At 40.2% G+C, this 18,492-nt stretch overlaps 1 protein-coding gene across 8 annotated transcripts in view; it reads left to right on the top strand.

Moving 5' to 3' along the window:
* The window catches only part of LOC138141712 (fibronectin type-III domain-containing protein 3A-like), an 84,032-nt gene that overhangs the window by 25,763 nt on the left and 39,777 nt on the right, over positions 1-18,492 (top strand). For 7 of the 8 annotated variants that reach the window (XM_069062508.1, XM_069062513.1, XM_069062507.1 and 4 more), the window contains exons 2-6: positions 970-1,097; positions 4,589-4,664; positions 6,364-6,440; positions 9,578-9,830; positions 10,388-10,672. In XM_069062508.1, coding sequence (XP_068918609.1) covers positions 1,005-1,097; positions 4,589-4,664; positions 6,364-6,440; positions 9,578-9,830; positions 10,388-10,672 — 784 coding nt within the window. In that variant the 5' untranslated portion in view covers positions 970-1,004. The remainder of the gene's footprint in view (positions 1-969; positions 1,098-4,588; positions 4,665-6,363; positions 6,441-9,577; positions 9,831-10,387; positions 10,673-18,492) is intronic. The other variant, XM_069062514.1, reaches the window with a different exon arrangement.

Below are 18,492 nucleotides of genomic sequence, written 5' to 3'. Positions count from 1 at the left end.
ACCAAAGCAACAAACTCCAGTGGCTCTCTGTTGCCTCTGCTTGACATTTAAAGGTCTTTACAACTTGGCCCCTTCCCACCATTCCAGTCTCATTGTACTTTACTTCCCTCTCAACACTACATTCCCACTGTACCAGCCTGCTCCATCTCCCCGCCTTTGCACTTGTCCCCCATGCTTAGAATATACTCCTTGCCTGTGCCCCCTTGGAGTCCCTGGGTTCCTTCAAAACACAGTTTTAAGTGTGACGTTCTTAATGAAATTTTCCCTGATTTCCAACACTACCAAGGCACCCCCCCTTCCCGCTCTCAAAATAACTTTGTATCCCTTTTGTGTGTATTGTATATATACCCATATGTATACATGTTGTATCCCCCAGTAGAATGTCAGCTCTTTGGAAATGGCGACTGTTTTCACTTTTGTCTTTTCTTCTCCAGCACTTAGCACTGTGCCTCCTCATACACAGTAGGTGCTTAATGTTGGAGTAATTGATTTCCAATAACAATGTATGTGTACCTAGCTCACAGGGTGGTTGTGAGGCTCAAATTTTATATTGTCATTCAGATGTTTTTCAGTTGTGTCCGACTCTTTGTTACCCCGTTTGGGTTTTTCTTGGCAAAAATACTGGAGCACTTTGCCATTTCCTTCTCCAGCTCATTTTACAGATGAGGAAACAGAGATGAACAGGGTAAAGTGACTTGCCCAGAGTCACACGGCTAGGAGGTGTCTGAGGCCAAATTTGAACTCAGGAAGATGAGTCTTCCTGACTCCAAGCCTAGCACTCTAGCCACTGAAGCACCACCTAGCTGCCTCTATAAAAAGTGTGTTGTTATAAAAGCAATTTTAATAAAACTTTTATGGAAAGCAAATGACTTAAAGACTTCTACTTTCTTGAGCATTTTGAAAAGTGACTTGTTAGGAAAGAAATATGGGCTTCATTTAATTAACCTAAGGCTTCATTTCTTCTTACAGGCTAATCAATGTAAGAAACAGTCCCTTTATGTATTATGGCTGAACAGGTTCCTGCTTTAGAACCTACACCAGTAATGAATGACATGCCTCTTCCACCTCATATGGTAAATGGGGACAGCATGCAACAGGTGAGAATAGGTGGTATTTGGTTATTTTCAAGACTAGCACAACTGTTATTCCATAAAATTTATGCAGATATGTGGAGTCAAAACCCTTTCTTTGGCGCTGTGTGTCCCAGAAATTAGCTCCTGTCTTTTGTTCTTCTTAAGTCATCATTACCAAAAGTGTAATCACCATTTCTTTATCAGTGCTTATCATCATCCACACTAATTTTCAAAGACATCTCTTGGCTTCCATCTGCTTGTGTGTAACTTTGTCTAAATATATAAAAAGTTTTGGTGCCCCAGTGGGTACCAATTTTGGACATTCTCCAAAATGTCAGAAAGTGTTGATTTACAAATGATGATATTCATAGGAAGTATGTGTGTATGTATATGTGATATTCACATATATGTATATAGTTTTACATTTTGCTAACACTGATAAGGGTCTGATATCCAACATATAGGAAACCAAAAAGAAGCTGTTACTCATTGGATAAATGAAAATATGAACAAACTTCTCAAAAGAAGATTTCCACACTATTCACTGTATGCAAGACTGCTCCAAATGACTACTAATAAATGCAAATTAAAACAACTCTTTAAGATCTCACCTCATACTCAGAAAACAGGCAAAGATTATAAACTATGGAATTGGGCAACGTTGGAAGGCCTGTGAAAAGACAGACACAGTGCTGGTGGAACTATGAATTGATCCAGCCATTCTAGAAAGCAATTTAGAATTGCTTGAGAAAAAAAAGTGACTAGAATGTCCATACATTTTGACTCAGATCCCACTAAGCATATAAAGAGGTCAGAGGCAGAGAAAAAGGCTTCGTCTATACCACAGTATTTGTAGCAGCACATTTTTGATGTAGCAAAGAACTAAAAACAAAGTAGGTGCCTGTCAGTTAGGGAATGGATTAATCATTTGTGGATATAATGGAATATCACTATGCCATAAAAAAAACGATAAAATAAAAATAAAATTTAAAAAATTTATTCTTTGTAATAAGCTTAACAAAAGCCCTTAGAGAAAGAGATGTGTTTGGGTAATATTTGTACTAGTTATCTAGATGGGATTCCAGTTCTTGACCCAACATGGGCCATTCATAGATTTAGAGCTAGAAGGGACCTCATAGGTCATCTGATCCACTCCCTTTGCTTTATAAATGAGTAAACACTGTCCATTATTTTACAATGCCTCTTCTATAAAATTGCCTGGGCATTGTAGTATCTTGAATAGCTGACAAAGTAGGTAATTTTATTGAAAATAAATTTTATACTTATAAAATAAAGATGTATTAAAAGGATGGTTTATCAGGGAAGTTTTTTGTTGTCTAAACAATAGGTTCATTCGTGGAACGGTAGTGCAGTCCTCTGAAGTCTAAATGTTTATAAAACAGCTCTTTAAGTGTCAAGTTGACTTCTAAAACCAACTTGTACTTGTCTAGAAGAAATTTTGCTTTGAATAAATGATAGGGGAATAACTTCTCTTATCCCAATGCCCTCCATCACCCAAATAGTACTAAAATTAACTATGTTGACTGGTAAGATGGTCACCCTCTTATACTTGGCCAAAGATGGAAGTCCTAGAATTGGAGGTGAAAGGGACATTGGAAATCACCTAGTCCCAATCTTTTTATTTTATAGATGAGAAAGTTGGAGCCCAGAGGAGTGAAATGTCCTCAACAAAATCATGTAGCTAAGCACACAGCCAGAATCTGTATCTCCTAACTCTTTCTACTATACTTGATTCGTTCTTTTGGGGACTCAAGTAGATTGAGCTTTATTCATAAGTGGAAGCAGTCTCACTCGGTATGAAGAATCGATCCTTCCTGCATGGATGATTCCTTCTGTCATCATCCTAGATCAAAGGTGTTATCAGAATGGATGTGGCCTCTATTGTAGAGTTCCACGATCACATCAGAAGTGATGATATTCATGTTCATTCTTGAAATTTTAAGTTGCCTTAACTTCTGACATCATGGATACAATAATAGCAAACATTTATATAGCTGCTTAAGGTTTACAAAGCGTGTTTCATATGGTATTCCATTAGATGCTTATAACAACTCTGGAAGGTAGGTGTTCTTACCCTCATTTTACAGATGAGGAACTGAGATTCCAAGAGATTAACTGACTTGCCCAGGGTCACGAATTGGGGAAGTGTCTGATGCAGGAATTGATTCTAAGTTCAAGGCTCTAAACACTATGCTACCTATGTACAGAAACATAGCCGATTGACTCCTTCAGACAGTTTCATAGTCGTTAAGTTTAAATTTTTTTTATGTTTAAAGAGCCATTTTGAACAGCAGTGATTTTAACTACTGGTACCTTACAATTATAATAATTTTAAAAAACAAAATACCTCAGATTCACTTTTGTTGGTTCGAGTAAATGATGAATTAAACTTTAAGAATCCATTGCCATACTAACATTTTCTTATGGTCTGCAACATAGCTGTAAAACATGCAGTCCACAGTGCTGCCCAAATCAGATGCTAATGTTGTTGGGAAATGCTTAACAAAATCAATAAAAACACAATAAAGCACATATTATATTTAAAAACTAAGTCAATATGCAGCCTGCAGGACTCCTTATGTACAGATTAATGGCCCCCATTTCTATTTGAGTGTAATGCCACTGGGCTCATGACCATTCCAGAGAAATCCAAGTTTATGCTTGGAATGTCAGGCCCTCACTTCCTATCTACAATGAAATGAAATCTCCCTCACAGCAGAAAGGTGGGGGGCTACTAGGACAAGATATGGTATACATTTTCAGGTAAGGTTTTCTGTATTGGATGCTTTTGTTTAACTGATTTTCATTGTCACAAGGGAAGTTTCCATTGGAATGGGAGTGGGTGAGAAAGGACTCTGTAGTTAAAGACAAAAGACCCCAATGAAATGTGTTTTAGCAAATGGAAGTGTAGCAAAATTCAGAGAGACTCCATTCAACTTTTAACTTTGATAGCAGCTTGTTAAGAAGGCTTTGTTGAAACAATCATCCAGCTTCATTTATTGTGGTCACCAGCTGCACCAGTTTAGTAAGAAGGGCATGGTTAGTGTTCATTTTGCTGGTCATTAGTCACAGCCACTGGCCCAGTACAGGAAATCTGCAAAGTGACCAGATAGTCTCCATTATACTGTTCTTCAAGTATTCTGGGGCTTGTAGCCAAAAATGAATTCAGGTTTGCTCTTTATACATTTCATCACCTGTTTTCTGACGAGAAATTCTTCTGTGTTTATCGTGAATTATTATAATTCCAGTTTTTAGCTGGAGGGGTGCAGTGAAAAAGGGGGGAGAGGGAACTGTATGTATTTAAAGGAATTGATCTATTTAATTTCTCCTTTGGACTAATTTAACTGACCTAGCTGTTTGTTCTTCCCTAGAGATCTGGATTGCTCTCAGTGGGCCCCCCTTGACCATCCTGAGACCCTCATAAAATAAACAAAGATAGACTCTCTTCTAGTCATTAAGGACAACACACTTAACTATATCGCTCTTTTTTGTAGCTTATATTGGTACAGGTCAATCCTGGAGAAACACTCACCATTAGAACTGAGGATGGACATGTTCAGTGTATCCAAGGTAAGTGAAGGTTTAATCAGATGTGTGGTATTTGAATGACACCAAATGTAGTGAATATAAGAGCATGAAAAGATTTTAGAAACACTGGTGTTTGGGGTAGCTGTATCAAACCTGTTTAATCATTCTTGGGTTAACACATACCTTAGTTGGAGATTTATTACTATTAGCAGATCTTGCCAGCAGCTTCTGATAGATTAAGGTCAGTCAGTAAGGATTTTTTAAGTACCTACTATATGCCAAGCCCTTAAGGCACTTGAAATGAAATAGTTCAGAAGTCATATTTCCAAGGTCAGATTCAAAAGTTTTTCCTCTGCCACCCTTCCACAAGTAATCATCCAGTCTTTCCTTGAAGGCTTCCATGAGGGAGATCCAACTTCTTCCATAGCCAGTCCATTCTCCACATTGAGACAGCTCTCCTTGTTGGGAAGCATTTCCTAATTTCCGGCCTAAATTGGTCTCTCCATAACCTCTGCTCATTGCTCCTAGTCCTGTTCGTTGGTGCCAAGCAAATCCAATCTAGTCTCTCTTCTAAATGACCACCTTTCAGATATTTGAAGACAGCTTTTAAGTTCACATCCTCCCCCCACATCTCCAGGCTAAGCAGCCTCAGTTCCTTCAAATGATCCCCATATACTGTGAACTTGAGCTCTTTATCTATCCTGGACTCTTTTTATTTCTTTTGAAAATCCTTCAGCTTATTGGTGCCCTCCCTAGAAGGTGGTGCCCACAACCCAACCTAGCATTCTAGCTGGGGTCTGCCCAGGGCAGAAGGCAGTGAGCCTCTGACCTCCTTCCTGGATGCTTGGCCTCTCTTAATGGAACCTAAAATCACATTTGCTTTCTTGGATACCATATCACTACCCCAACTTCACTAAAAACCTCAGAAATGTATATGTATACATATGTATATGACTTTTTTATTTGGATTATGAGTACTCTAGGTAACTTTTTAAATTTTTGTTATAGGTATGTTACTATTCTAAGATTTCAAAGCAAAAATACAGTTCATAATCTTAGGGCTAAACGTTAGTTTACCTCCTGTTTCTGTTAAAGACCAGGATAATGGCATGTTTTAGTCTCATCAGTCATTTTCTTACATATATTATAGGAATGTGTATGTTTTTCATAATAAAATAGAATAATAAAGTTGAGTTTTCAAAGGGCTTTGTAAAGTTTATGAATTTGTTCCCACCAGCCCTATGAGGTAGACAGTACAAGTATTACCCTTCCCATTTTAAAGATGAGACTGAGGCACAAAGAACTTCAGGTGACTTGTCCAGGCTCAAGGTCCTGAATCTGGACTCACAGCCAAGTGCTTTGACTCCTCTAAGTCCAGCGTTTTTTGCATTTTACTGCCACTAGTAAAAGAAGGGCAAGTACAGTTGAAGTCTGGCACTTTTTACATGATTAGCATTGGATCTCTTATTTATTAATATGCTATTTATATATAATAACATATTAAGTTATAAAGTGGACTCTGGTGCTAGCAATGAAAAGACCTAGGGTTTAAAGTAATTTAAGATTTTATAGATAACAGCATTGTCTCAAAGTGCCATATTTTTGGTAGCACAATCCTAGCCTGTACTTACTTAGGTAGTATGTTGGTAGTTTAATAAGAAAAATCATGTGTAAGTATGTTATTGTAATAATGTGATCCTGTGTTGATTTGATATTAACGTTTTTAATCATCCTGCTTTAGGACCAGCCCATGTTCCTATGATGTCCCTAAATGGCACAATGCCACCAATATTTGTTCCTCCTGGTTATATGTCTCAGGTATGTCATAAAATTTTATTTGGTACTTTTTGTCAGGGAATTTTTAGAGATCATTCATTCAACAAATACTAAATGCCAAGGCACTGTGGTGGGCCTTAGTGGAGTATACAGTAATGAACACCAGTCCTTGCCCTCAAGGAGAATTTATAATCTCAATTTAAGTAAACGAAAAGCAGTTATGTAAAATATTTAATATTCTTTCTATTCTTAGAATGAGTTTGGGAAAACCAATTAGTTTTTCACTAAAACATTTGTCAACATATTGCAAAACAGTAAGCATAGTATTATTTGAGCAGTCTTTCAGTGGAGGGTACTCAGTGCCTTAATCAGAACAGTGCTAGATCTAGGAGTGTGAAGAAAAAGAAAAACGAGACATGGGCTAGTTAAGTAGAGGTGCAGTATTGCTTCCCTTCAGGACATGGTATCAGACATTGCTTAGAAAATTTGGTTTGAGCAATGCTGAAGATATTTAGGGGCTTCAGAGGAAAATTTCCCCAGAATTCTAAATGAAATATATCATTTGGGGGTTGGGGGACCAATTAAATGGTTAACCATGAAAAAAAAGTAAAGCTAAATCACCATGTGCCCTTGAAGGTGGCGGTCCAAGTTCCCTAACACTTCACGTGCCAGTATTTTTATTACACTTTTTAAAGGGCATGTTTTGTTGTTTTCATCTCTCCACTGTAACGTTTCCTGTCTGAAATCAGATTTGATTTTATATTCGGAGTCTTCGTTTAAAGCATTACTGGATACTTGGTCTTGTTCATCTATGGTGATAACTATTTTTTTGATTTAAATGCTTTTTCAAAGTTTTACTAACATTAGCCGTAGTAGCGGTAGAATCAGAGAGATGAAGTCTGAGGGGATTAAAAATCCCTAGGAAAGCACAAGGAGGTGAAAGAAGAGGTTCATAGTGATGGGGGTTAGGTTGCTGCTAAGAGTGCTGGATGTAGACATTTATATGATCTGCCAGGAAGAAGAAACCAGAAAACTGGGGAACTAGAGTTCAGATTAGAAATGTTTCCACAAGTTTGCTCCTTGCAGTAAGCTTTGCAAAGCAATAGGAAGCCGCATGTGTCCCAAAGGCCTGTGCTTTTTGGTGGTAGAGAGAATATTCCTACTGGAAGTCCTACTTACAAGTGAGGAACAGAAAAGTGCCAGTGTGTAGCATGTGAGCCAGCAGAGATGGGGTGGGGGATGGAAGAGGGTTGGGGGGGGGGGGTCCTCCAGGAATTTAGTCTTGTGATGTTTGGTCTTTTTATTCAGAAATGGAAGAGATAATCAAGGCAGTGCTGTTGGATTCTGCTCCGTGTTACCACATGGCTGGAGGAAATTATTTTCTTGAAACATTTAGAACAAATTACACATATAAACAGCTTGAAAGTATTTTCAGATGTGTATATGGATAGTGTGTGTGTGTGTGTGTGTGCCCAAAATTACATTAATAATATGAAGTGTCCTGCAGGTCTCTGACCACTTTCATAATATTCTCTGAACTTGACACATTTCCTTTTACTAAACTTTCTCTGGGATCATCATACTTTCTCATTGTCATAAAGAATTTAAGACTTTGTTTTGGCGCAACTACAATTTCCATACCTGTAATTCCTGTTTAGTTGAACAGGAAATGCTAATAAGTTTTGTTTTACTTTAAAGACAAGCTAAATATGCTTGTAGCAGAGGGTCTTACAGGAACTTGGAAAACTAAATCAATGGTCTTTCTATATGTAGCTGTTGGAAATTTCATGATGGTACAATCATATTCATACCTTATTAATAATAGTTGTCAAAACTTCCCTATGAAGTAAAGAGTTTCATTTCTAGTTAATTAGAAAAACCTAATTTGATGAGGCTGAGAAAAAATTCTATAAAAAGATTGTAGTGAGAGGGAAAGGTATTGCAGCCCCGGGAATAGCCAGGTGAGTAAAGTCCCTCTGCCAAGGCCAGTGGACACCAACTTAGCATCTTATACTGAGAGTTGCCTGAAACGGAGGCTCAGTTGTGGTCCTAACATCCCAAGTCAGCCGGAACCAGATTAAAATATCATTGGGAAGCATTTAACACAATAAAAATACAGTAAGACATAGATAACATTCACTATTATGCAGCCACAGGGATCCTTATATCCAGATTCCCCCCCCCCAACACCCCATTTCCATTTGATTCTGACAGCCCTGGCCTAGATCACTAACAAGTTCAGTGACTTGGTCACAGGACCAGAATGAATGAAAGGTAGGACTTGAACCCAGGGCATATAGGCATATATATATATAGGCATAACCCTCTCTACCTACTACACTGCACTGCCTTTCAGCTTATTTCTAAAAGAATTTATAGCCAGTTTTTCAGATTTGATAGGTTTATTGGTAATAATGTAACCATTACTTTTGATTTATGGCAATGTAAACATAAACAGTGTTTTCTTTATTTTTCTAGTAGCAAATTTAATTTGTCAGAAATGGAAAGTGCTTTAATTTATTTTAATTCTGTGCAATTTTAGGGAACCAAAAGAAATTTAACCCGTCTTTAGCCACTGGCTACCAGAAACTACTGCTGTATTTTTTTAAAGCAGACAGCTCAATCAAAAGGCTGTATTCTTTGGCTGTCAGACTAATTGGAAAGCATTATCTTTATCTTATTCTTTCCTTAATAAAACAGTATTGTGTCTAGGTCCTGTGGAGGGAGGAATGCAAAGCTAACGAAGAAGCCCCTGCCCTCAAGGACTCTGGCGTCTAGTAAAGAAGCTTTGTGGTTGCTTGAATGGGCATTGCTCATTTCACAAAACTTGCTGTTTCCCAGCATCCCAATTCTGCCTTAATGACTTAGTCATACCCTCTCCGTGGCAAATTAGGAATATCTCCAATTAAGTCACTGTGTAGTATATTTTGCTTTCACTAAGGAGTTGTCTTTTGTCAAGTACTACACTGTAATGTGGGCCTGAGATCTGTTTCTTTGACACCTGTACTTTCAAAAGGAAGAGAGCAAGTCCCTGTAGGTTAGTATACTTCTCATTAACCAAGTTTCTCAGAGATACAGGTTATGTGTATGAGATGACAAATCTAGAGTTGAATAAGAAAAATTATGTGGAAGCATGCTATTATTCTGTTATACTAATATGATCCTGTGTTCTCTCTCAGGTGGTGGAAGAAAGTGGAGTTCGAAAAATTGTAATTTTGCCACATTCTGCTGAATACCACCCTCCCATGCATCCTCCTCCACATCTGCAACATTACATGCATCCACATCCTCCTATGCTTGCTCACCCTCCTCATCCAATGTATCCCCCAGTTCCGGGATCAGAATTGCATCCACCCCAGTATATGCACCAACATCAAATGCCGCCACCGCCACCACCACCACTGCCACAGCCACGCATTTACCATGACTATGGTAAGACTGCTTGTTCATAATAGAAAATGGTTTCAATTGATTTTAATCAGTCCCTTTTATCTTGGATACTTGTTCAAAAAAGTAAAGAAAGAGGTAAGACTTTAACAAATATTCTTGCATGCTGTACATAAATCATAAGTGGTGAAAATGTTTATATGTGATTGTGTGTGTCTTAAGTGAAAATTCCCATGGATTATGTACCTTGCTGAAAGCTATACTTGGTACTACTCTTTTTTCACCATATGGCACTACAAAATCATGATGGACAATTATAAAAATATTTTTATCTCTTTGAGATGTATAGTAAGAATTTTAAGGCACATGGAGGCCGTATTGCCTGTTATCCTTAGGCCTTTCCTTTTAGAAGTGAGGTCGCATCTTGATGTTCTTGTAGACAGATTTCCCCTCTGTAATCCCAGCATGGAATCAAAATTGAAGCAAATTGAGAACCATTCTAGAAGTTAAAGTGTCCCTTCTGTCAACCTCGGTCCTTATTTGGTTACGTAAACAAGGGGTCTCAAACACTAGTTGCACACTATGACCCTGGTGTGTTTCAGAATCCCGTTCCCATGGAAGAACGCATTATATTGCTCGTGAGGAGAGAACTGGCAAAATGCAAGAGCACTTGAAGAAGAGAATGAAAGACAGACATGCTATTGGGCATAACAACAACAACAACAAAGCTGGCGCACTGCCTTCTTCCCTAGCTAAAGTTCACAATTCTTACACTACTAATGCTGAGACTGGCTATGGAAAGGGCCATTACGCTGCCGAAGAACCTGTGAAGCAGAAACAAAGTGGGAAAGCGAAGGAGGGCCCAGCAGAAGATGCAAAAACTGGAGGTAAGATCAGCAAACCAGGAGCCTCCGTGCGTTTTCAAACATCTTCCCTTTTGATCCTTTTTACGCTCAGATTCCCAGCTTTTTCTCTGAGATAATCCATTTGAGCTATAGTATGAACACAGAGCCACAATGCACCTGCTTTTTAAAAGTACAGGGGAGTTACTGTTCCAGAGTAATTGTCCTCCACTTTACATGGCAGTGAATGCCAGCAATGAATACCACATGTGGTTTCTGCCACTTGTCTCCTCTTATTAACTTAAGAAGTAGAGCACTGTGGTACAACGAATGGGCTTGGGTGCCCAGAAGATGCAAAGCTAGTTTGTTATGGGAATATATTCATTATGTAGTTACTGTTTAATTTCACACTTGCAAGGGAGAAAGAAATGAGGTCATTTTGCAGAACTGAGATACATGGGATTTTGTTTGCTTTTAATTGAAAAGATGTTTGGAAAATGTATTAGGTCTCCATATGCAATTTTGCCAAAGGTCCTTAAGTGAGTCCCCATGTTTGAATTTTCATCCAGTAAAATAAGTTTATGTTTAATCCCGGATCCTAACCAATTCATTGGGCAGTCTGGTTAATTTGCTACTGTTAGGCCCCTTTAGTTTTTGTAGGGGTGCTCATGTTTGAGTTTTTTATTGCTAGCTGTCATTTCCAAAGCCTTGATACATTATGCAGTTGATTAAGTTGTCAACGCTAGAGCACTTCCTGCTCTTGGGAAGGACAAGAGATCTGTAATGAGAATCAACTGGACTGGAACGTCACACCCTACAAGGTGCATATGGAAGCCACTTGGTTTTCCAATGAGAATTTTAAAACCTAAGAATGTTCTATAACACAGCAAAGACAAATTGCATGGAAAATGAGCTTTTATTTTTTAAAAAAGATACTGAATTTATATTACAAAGGGAAAACTGCTCTCTGGCATTAAGGGTGCTAGCCACAATTTGAAAGGTTTGTGGTTACAGTTGTGTGTGAGCATGTGTGTGTGTGTGTGTGTGAGAGAGAGAGAGAGAGAGAGAGAGAGATTATCAGGGAAGGGCAGTGGGGTGAAGGTGCATGTATCTGCTGCAGGATCCCTGGTAACTATCCCAGAGAATGCTATGGTTTTATAGCAAATAGGGGGCCAGGGGAATTCCTCATGCAAAAGCATAAAGAATTTCACTCTACCAACTCCTTGCCCTGCTTAGCCTGGTCTGAATAACACACACAAACAGAAAACCTACTTCATTACGTACCATTGGCATGAATTCGCCATCCAGCATAAAAGCTTCCCATCGTCAGATCGGGTATCAACCCAACTGTTTCTGTGTCTTCCCCACCAACTCTGTGAATCCCAGGAACTTCCTAAACGAGGTGCTTTGCCAGGCACCAGTGCTCTCACTTTACTGCTCTCCCAGTTGGAGGTGAGTCTTCAACATTCTTTGTAACATCAGTTAGTTTCCAACGTGGAGCACCTGCTCTTTTCCTGTCATCTTTCAATTCTGTCCTCTTCAGGAGCAATTCAGCCCGACTCAGTGAAAGGGAAGCCTGTTTTGGGGACTGGGGCTGTGACCCTGGCACAGGTGGGCGAACAATCAGTGCTTTTCTATTCTCCATTTCCAAGCTCCCCTTCAGCAGTGAGGAAGGTTGATGAGGCCACATAAAAGAGCTTTTGCCACTTTCTCTAAGCAAACTATTCAGGCTTTGGAGTGTTTGCTGAATCACATGTTTATTTTATTGAAATCAGCAGTTCTCTGGGGAATCAGAAGCCCAGGTGAGCATCTCATCTTGTTATTGGTGGGCGATGTCCCTCACGTCGTCTATGGCCAGTTTGCTTGGATAGTTACTATGTGGTGTTAGGGGGCCATGGTCACATGCTGGATTTGCGTACAGGCCACTTGTGATTTTCCACAGCCACAGTCTACCCTAACAACAATGCCAGCTGTCTCACAAATGTGTGCGAAGGGCAACAAGCAGTCAGGATAAATCTGTCATTAGTACTGGGGGGAAAGACTAAGAGCCCTGCTCTGTTGCCAGTGGGTCGTCCCCATCATCCCCACACATCAAAGTACAATGTTGTTTTTTCTTATACTCTTTATATATTGTAGCATAGACATCTCAGTCATGTATCTTCTGAGTGATGAAATATGGTCCTCTTTGTTATTCTTTGCACACAAACTATGTCTGTTTCCATCATTTTCTTTTTCTTCATCTTTTTTTTGCCTCTAGTTTGTTTCTGTTCTCCAGATTAAGGCCCTCTCATCGGCTAGCACAGACCCAGAGGCTTACTGCCTGAAAGACACCCCAATAGTTCATTATGCATTATTGCCGTAACACTGGTAACTGTGTGAAGTGCAAGTTTTGTAGCCAAGTAGAGAGTCTTATATAAAAAAAGAAGTCTTGTATCTTCTAGATCTCATCCACTAAAGCCTAAAACAAAGGCAAGAATTGGGAATACGGTTCTAGAACATCACAGGCTAGGATGTAGATACTCATTTGAGGGAGAGGAGAATCATATTGAATAATGAGAAAAAGAGATTATCTTCCACATTGTGAATTCTCAACTCATCTAAGACAAAGATCTATTTCACTTTTAACCTACTTAGCATTTGTGGGTATATTTCGTGCAGTGGGCACCTCTTTTGTCCTCCATAAAATCTGTATTTACTCCACATATGAAAAATACTGCACGTGGTTGGAATGGACAAGCTGTGACATACAGTACATGCAAGGCACTTAAGGTACACCACCATAATTAAATGGTCTCTTTCTCCTTTTGTGTCCTTTGTAAATTGACAACCTAACCATTTCCACTAAGTGGTTTGAAAATTTTCCATTTCAAATAAGCAGCTGGAAACAGGTCACATCCTCCACTTAGTATATGATAGTTGAAGACCATAATTAGACTGGCTGGACCAGAGGATTTGTGCAGAGACACACAGGTTAATAACATTGCCTGTAAAATTGTGTGTCAGAGCAATTTAGAAAAGGGCAGAGAAAAAAGCGACAGAAATTAGAATTTCCAACAGAGCATATGAACCATTTATTCTAAAAAAAGGCCCAAAAATGACACACAAAAAACAGCCAGAATTTGCTAGACAAGACTTCATGTCCAGAGTGAATAACAAAAAGATTATAAGGAAGTGGTTCTTACCTAGCCACAGCATGTGGCTAGAGAATGGACAGAGAGCTGGCTTTAGTTCATCCACCCTGACTTTGTAACCCGCTACACATGTCACTTAACCCATCCCTCAGTGCCCTAGGGAACTCAGTAAAACTGAGTTGAAAAGAAGGTGCTGACATGTATAGGTAGAGGGAAGTTCTTCATTAGGGAACTCTTTCTATCAGTGAAATATCAAGCCCTGGCCCTGTATCCTGTGACCTAAAACCCAAGCATCAGCTGGATATTGTCTGCAATTGATGGGGACCCTAAGTTACAAATCGAGAAGATAAAGAGCAAGCTTCAGAGTCTGGAATACTTGGGTTTAAGTCTCACCTCAGACACATGCTGTCTGTGTGACCTGGCAAGTCCAAGATTAGAAATTATAGGGTAGGTACATTGGGAGAATGAGTTACTTGTGCCAATGAAGTTTTACAGGTTCAGTCCAAAAAGAATCTCAATATGATCTAGGGACAGCTTGGAAATGGGAAAGTGTCTTTACAAGTTAGTGGTTAGCAGTCTGGAGGGGGAAGGGTTTTTCTTTACAGGATAGTTGTCATGTAAAACCAAAAGGCATCAACTGCCCCCCCCCCATTTTTTAGAAGTCAGAAATTAGAAAAACAGAAGCTGAAATTGCTTCTGGTAGAAGATAAGCTGCCTAGCCAGCTGGTGGAAATATGGATCTCTGTCATGTTATCCAGAGGCATTGGGCTCTCTGGTCTACCCTGGCCTGTAATATGATTGTCATCAGGTAGGAAACTCTGGCTACCAAAGCAAGCAGCAGTCTTGGAGAGTAGCCTCTCCAGAGAGGGTATGGGACAAGTGAGTGGCTCCTTAAGGTCCGGAAGCCAGCACTTGGTGGTGGAGAGGGCCTGGATTCCATGGGCTCCAGAGTTCATGGCTGCTTCTCTCTCCATTAAGCAAGCCTCTTGATCATGGGTCCAGCAGACTGTGGCCTGAGGGCCAGGTATAAACCCTTTGGAGCTAGGGCCAGTATAAAAATAGGCAGTGCCCCCCCAACTAGGCTTCTAAACACAGCTTCATAGAAGTGGAGAGCTGGGGTGGGAGCAGACAGACCACATCTCCTTAAAGGTCCCCTGGGGAAGAAATTCACTGTACAAGGCAGATCAGAAACTGCTCTGAAATTTGTAGTCTTAGATGATTGCTTAGAGTACAAGTAAGCAGTTTGGCCAGGGTCACCCAGCCAGCATGTGTGAGAGGCTGGCTGAAGAGTTCAGCGAGCCTAATCTGAATGATGTTTGACTGGGAGTTCTCTCCATTTTGGGTATCTCTGCCTTGGCTCCCGTGCAGATTTAAAGATCAAACAAGGTTTCTTGGCAGCTGTAAGCACTAGAGGGTCCTTGGGAGGCCACTGAGTCCAAGGCCGTTTTACAGAAGGAACTGAGACACAGAGAGGTAAGGGACTTGCTAGGGTCAGAAAGCTAGGAAGCTTTAGAGGGAAGATCGGAACCTAGGGCTCCTGACTCTAGGACTCTGTCCATTATACCACTCAGAGCCAGGGTTTGACCTCAGGTTCTTTGACTCACTATCAAGCAAAGCATAGAATGGGGAGACAAATGTGTTCAACAAAAAGGTTTTGGTTGTTGCTGAAAATGTCATGTGCAAAGACTAAAGGGAGCAGATCTCCCTTTAGATGGTGAGCTTCTCCCAGTCTTCATTTAGCTCAGTGACTTGGTCAATGGAAAACAAGTGAACTTCATAGTTACTTAAGAGATCAGCCTAGCTATCTACACAGGGAAAAGTCAAGCTAATGAAGAATGCCCATTTACCAGATTGGACAGGCAGCTTTATGAAATGAGACTGGTACTTGGTGCAGTATAGACAGTGCTGGGCCTGAAGTTAGGAAAACCTGGATTCAAATCCCACCTCAAACGCACTTAGAAGCTGTATGGCCCTGTGAAAATCACCACCTCTCTTAGCCTCAGTTTTCTCATCTGTAAAATGGAGATAAATAGCACCTGTGTCTCAAGGTGGTTGTGAGGCTCAAATGAGATAACATAAGTAAAGCCCTTTGCAAACCTTAAAATGCTGGCTGCTCTTCTCATCTTGGGCAGAGCAGAGGGATAGTGAGCTGGGCCCAGAGCCAAAGTAGGGGGCTGGTGCCCGCTCAGGCCTTTGTGCAGCACTTTTGATGATTTCAAGCTGTCACCTGCCTTCAAAGGCCATCTTTCAAAGAACAGTAGTCTTCCAGCAATACTTTATGGCTGCAGATTTGGAAATGCCATAATCACTCAAGAATCAGATTTTCAGGTGGCCCGAAAGGCAGTGGAAAGATTGATGGGAAATGTATAAAGTTGGAGCACCGGTGGCTTGAGTGTGAGACGTGGTGTAAAAGACATCAAGGGCACATGTGCCTGCAAAAGGAGAGTCGGTGGTCACGTAGCAGGCGAGGGGCAACAGGCGGCTGGCCCAGGCGCTTCCCAGATAGCCACACAACCTCCAGATAACCTGAAGAAGGCCCGGCACAATGGGCAGAGCTTCTGTGGAGGACCCAGTAAGGATGGATGAGAGCATCCCAGGGGAACGAGGGGCGCTTGGTACGCACCCGGATGAAAGACAGCGCTCACGCTGATGAGATCCCAAAGGCATTGCACACACAGGTATCTGTACAAGTATGAACTTGTAAAACAAATGAGGACGTGGTTATTCATCTGACAGAAGGATACTGTGCTACAAAAGAAGTCACAACAGACTTCCTTTAAGGAGATGTCATCGATGGTCATTAGACTGAATACACTACAAGAATATTTTCACTAAAAAGAATATTGTCTTTTTTCTACCCAATTTTTAAAAGATTGGAATGATCCTAAGAGAAACTGGTTTCAGAGAGTTGTTTAAAAAGCCATTTTCTAGGATTAATATACATTCAGTCTAATTTTATACCTTTCTACCATACTGTAGATTACTGATATTCCAGAGGACTGTATGTCGATATATATCATGCTTGAGAGGAGAAGAAAGCTTACTACTAAAGTTGAGAAATATTTTCAACCAGAACTGAAAGAAAAATGGTTTTCTAGTCAACCTTCTGCCCTAAGCAGTCTGGTTAACTGAGGTTTAACTACAATCAGATATGAACATTGAGTACTGATCTTGCAAGTGTTCTTTTTCAAAAGCTGAAGAAATGTAGAGGTAAATTCCATTTTATAATGTTATGCTTAGAGCCATATTATGACTCAATCACTTCTTCAAAGAACTTTGTGCTGTTTGTAGAATAATCTAGGACGATAACCAGTGGTAACTAATGTCATGTCCCTCCTCAAGAACTTCCTCCAAAATCTCTCAGGGAATATAGGTTCAATGATGTCATCTTAGAAGAGCCCCACCTCCCTCCTATGTTTAGCAGAACTGATAAGCCCATTCCAGCAATTAGGAGCCAAAGAGGGAAGTGACAGGGTTCAAACACTCCATTTTGAGCAGTAGAAGAGAGAAAAGATTACAAAAGAAAAATGGTGTGTGTGAATGAGAGAACCTAGCCTGAAATGCAGAGTGTATTTGTTACTGTGTACCTCAGATGTTTCAAGGTTGTAAATAGGTTTTGTATTTCATTGCCAAGTTGAAAATGTTTGATAAATATTTACCTCCAGTGATCCCCGTAGTATAGTTTATCGAAAAGATCCTTGGCCCATAAGTCAGGAGATCTCCATTTTCCTTTGAGTGACTTTGGACAGGTTGTTTACCCTTTCTGGGCTGGAGGTTGGTCATCTGTAAGGTAAGAGAAGTTGAATGGATGGTCTTTGAGGTCCCTAATAGCTCAGGCTGTTGAGGCCATGCTTCTCTGAAATAGAGCCCACTTCTATTGAAGTGAATTTCACAGTGCTATGCTATCCTCTCATGTGGAGGGGAATGAAGACCAATGGCCAGTACTGTGCAGCAGCTGCCCTTTGAACCTACTCTCTACATTGTGTTGGCACTTCTGGTTATTCGATTTAGGAGTAATATGGTGGTGCTGGAGACTTGTACTGATAGTGGTAGTGTGTGTTACCAGGCTATGAGTCCTCGGACCCCAAGCTCCAGTTTCATTGCTTAGTAGTGATGCTCAAGACCATCTTGCAAGTAGCAGAGAGAGGAAAGATCTTCGGAAAGAAACATTCTCAGCAGAGGCCTTGACAAAATGTAAACAGTGGAGAGTTATGACTGAGAAGTGAGGAAGCCTGGATTTAATTGCAGTATGTGGAAAAGGGCAAAGCAGGAAGGGTCTAGAGAAAAGAGAACAGTTATTTTAGAGTGAATGTTGCTATAAAGCTCACCGTAATAAAATTCTAATGTTTGAAATTACATAACAATGTTATGCCAAAATTATACTTTCACACAAAAATGAAGTGTTATTTGCCCAACTAAGGCTTACTCTTGCTCTGAAGGACAAATGATTTCTGAAAGTAGAAATGAAAAATAGAAGTCCAATAAAACAAATTCCTCCAAGATCAGGGTGTCTTTTGCTAACTTGTGATGGAGCAGTAGACAGGAGGAAGAGCTAACCTCAGACAGCCAGAAAAAGCAGGCTCTTAGCTCACCTGAAAAGGGGGGGGGAGGGTCTTCACATTGCACAGGCCCAATGAGTAGCAGCTACTCTAGCCCTGGAAGGCTTACAAGGTGCTCTTAGAATACAGGACAGGGACGGTGTGACCAGGTCTGGCACCTCATTTCTGTGGCTGC

Source organism: Petaurus breviceps, unplaced genomic scaffold, assembly GCF_028583685.1.
Source record: "Petaurus breviceps papuanus isolate PSGF00001 unplaced genomic scaffold, PetGlider_PUasm1.0 90459, whole genome shotgun sequence".
Classification (NCBI taxonomy): Eukaryota; Metazoa; Chordata; class Mammalia; order Diprotodontia; family Petauridae; genus Petaurus; species Petaurus breviceps.
Note: the sequence above shows the minus strand (reverse complement) of the source record. Positions and strands in the feature narration are given on the sequence as shown.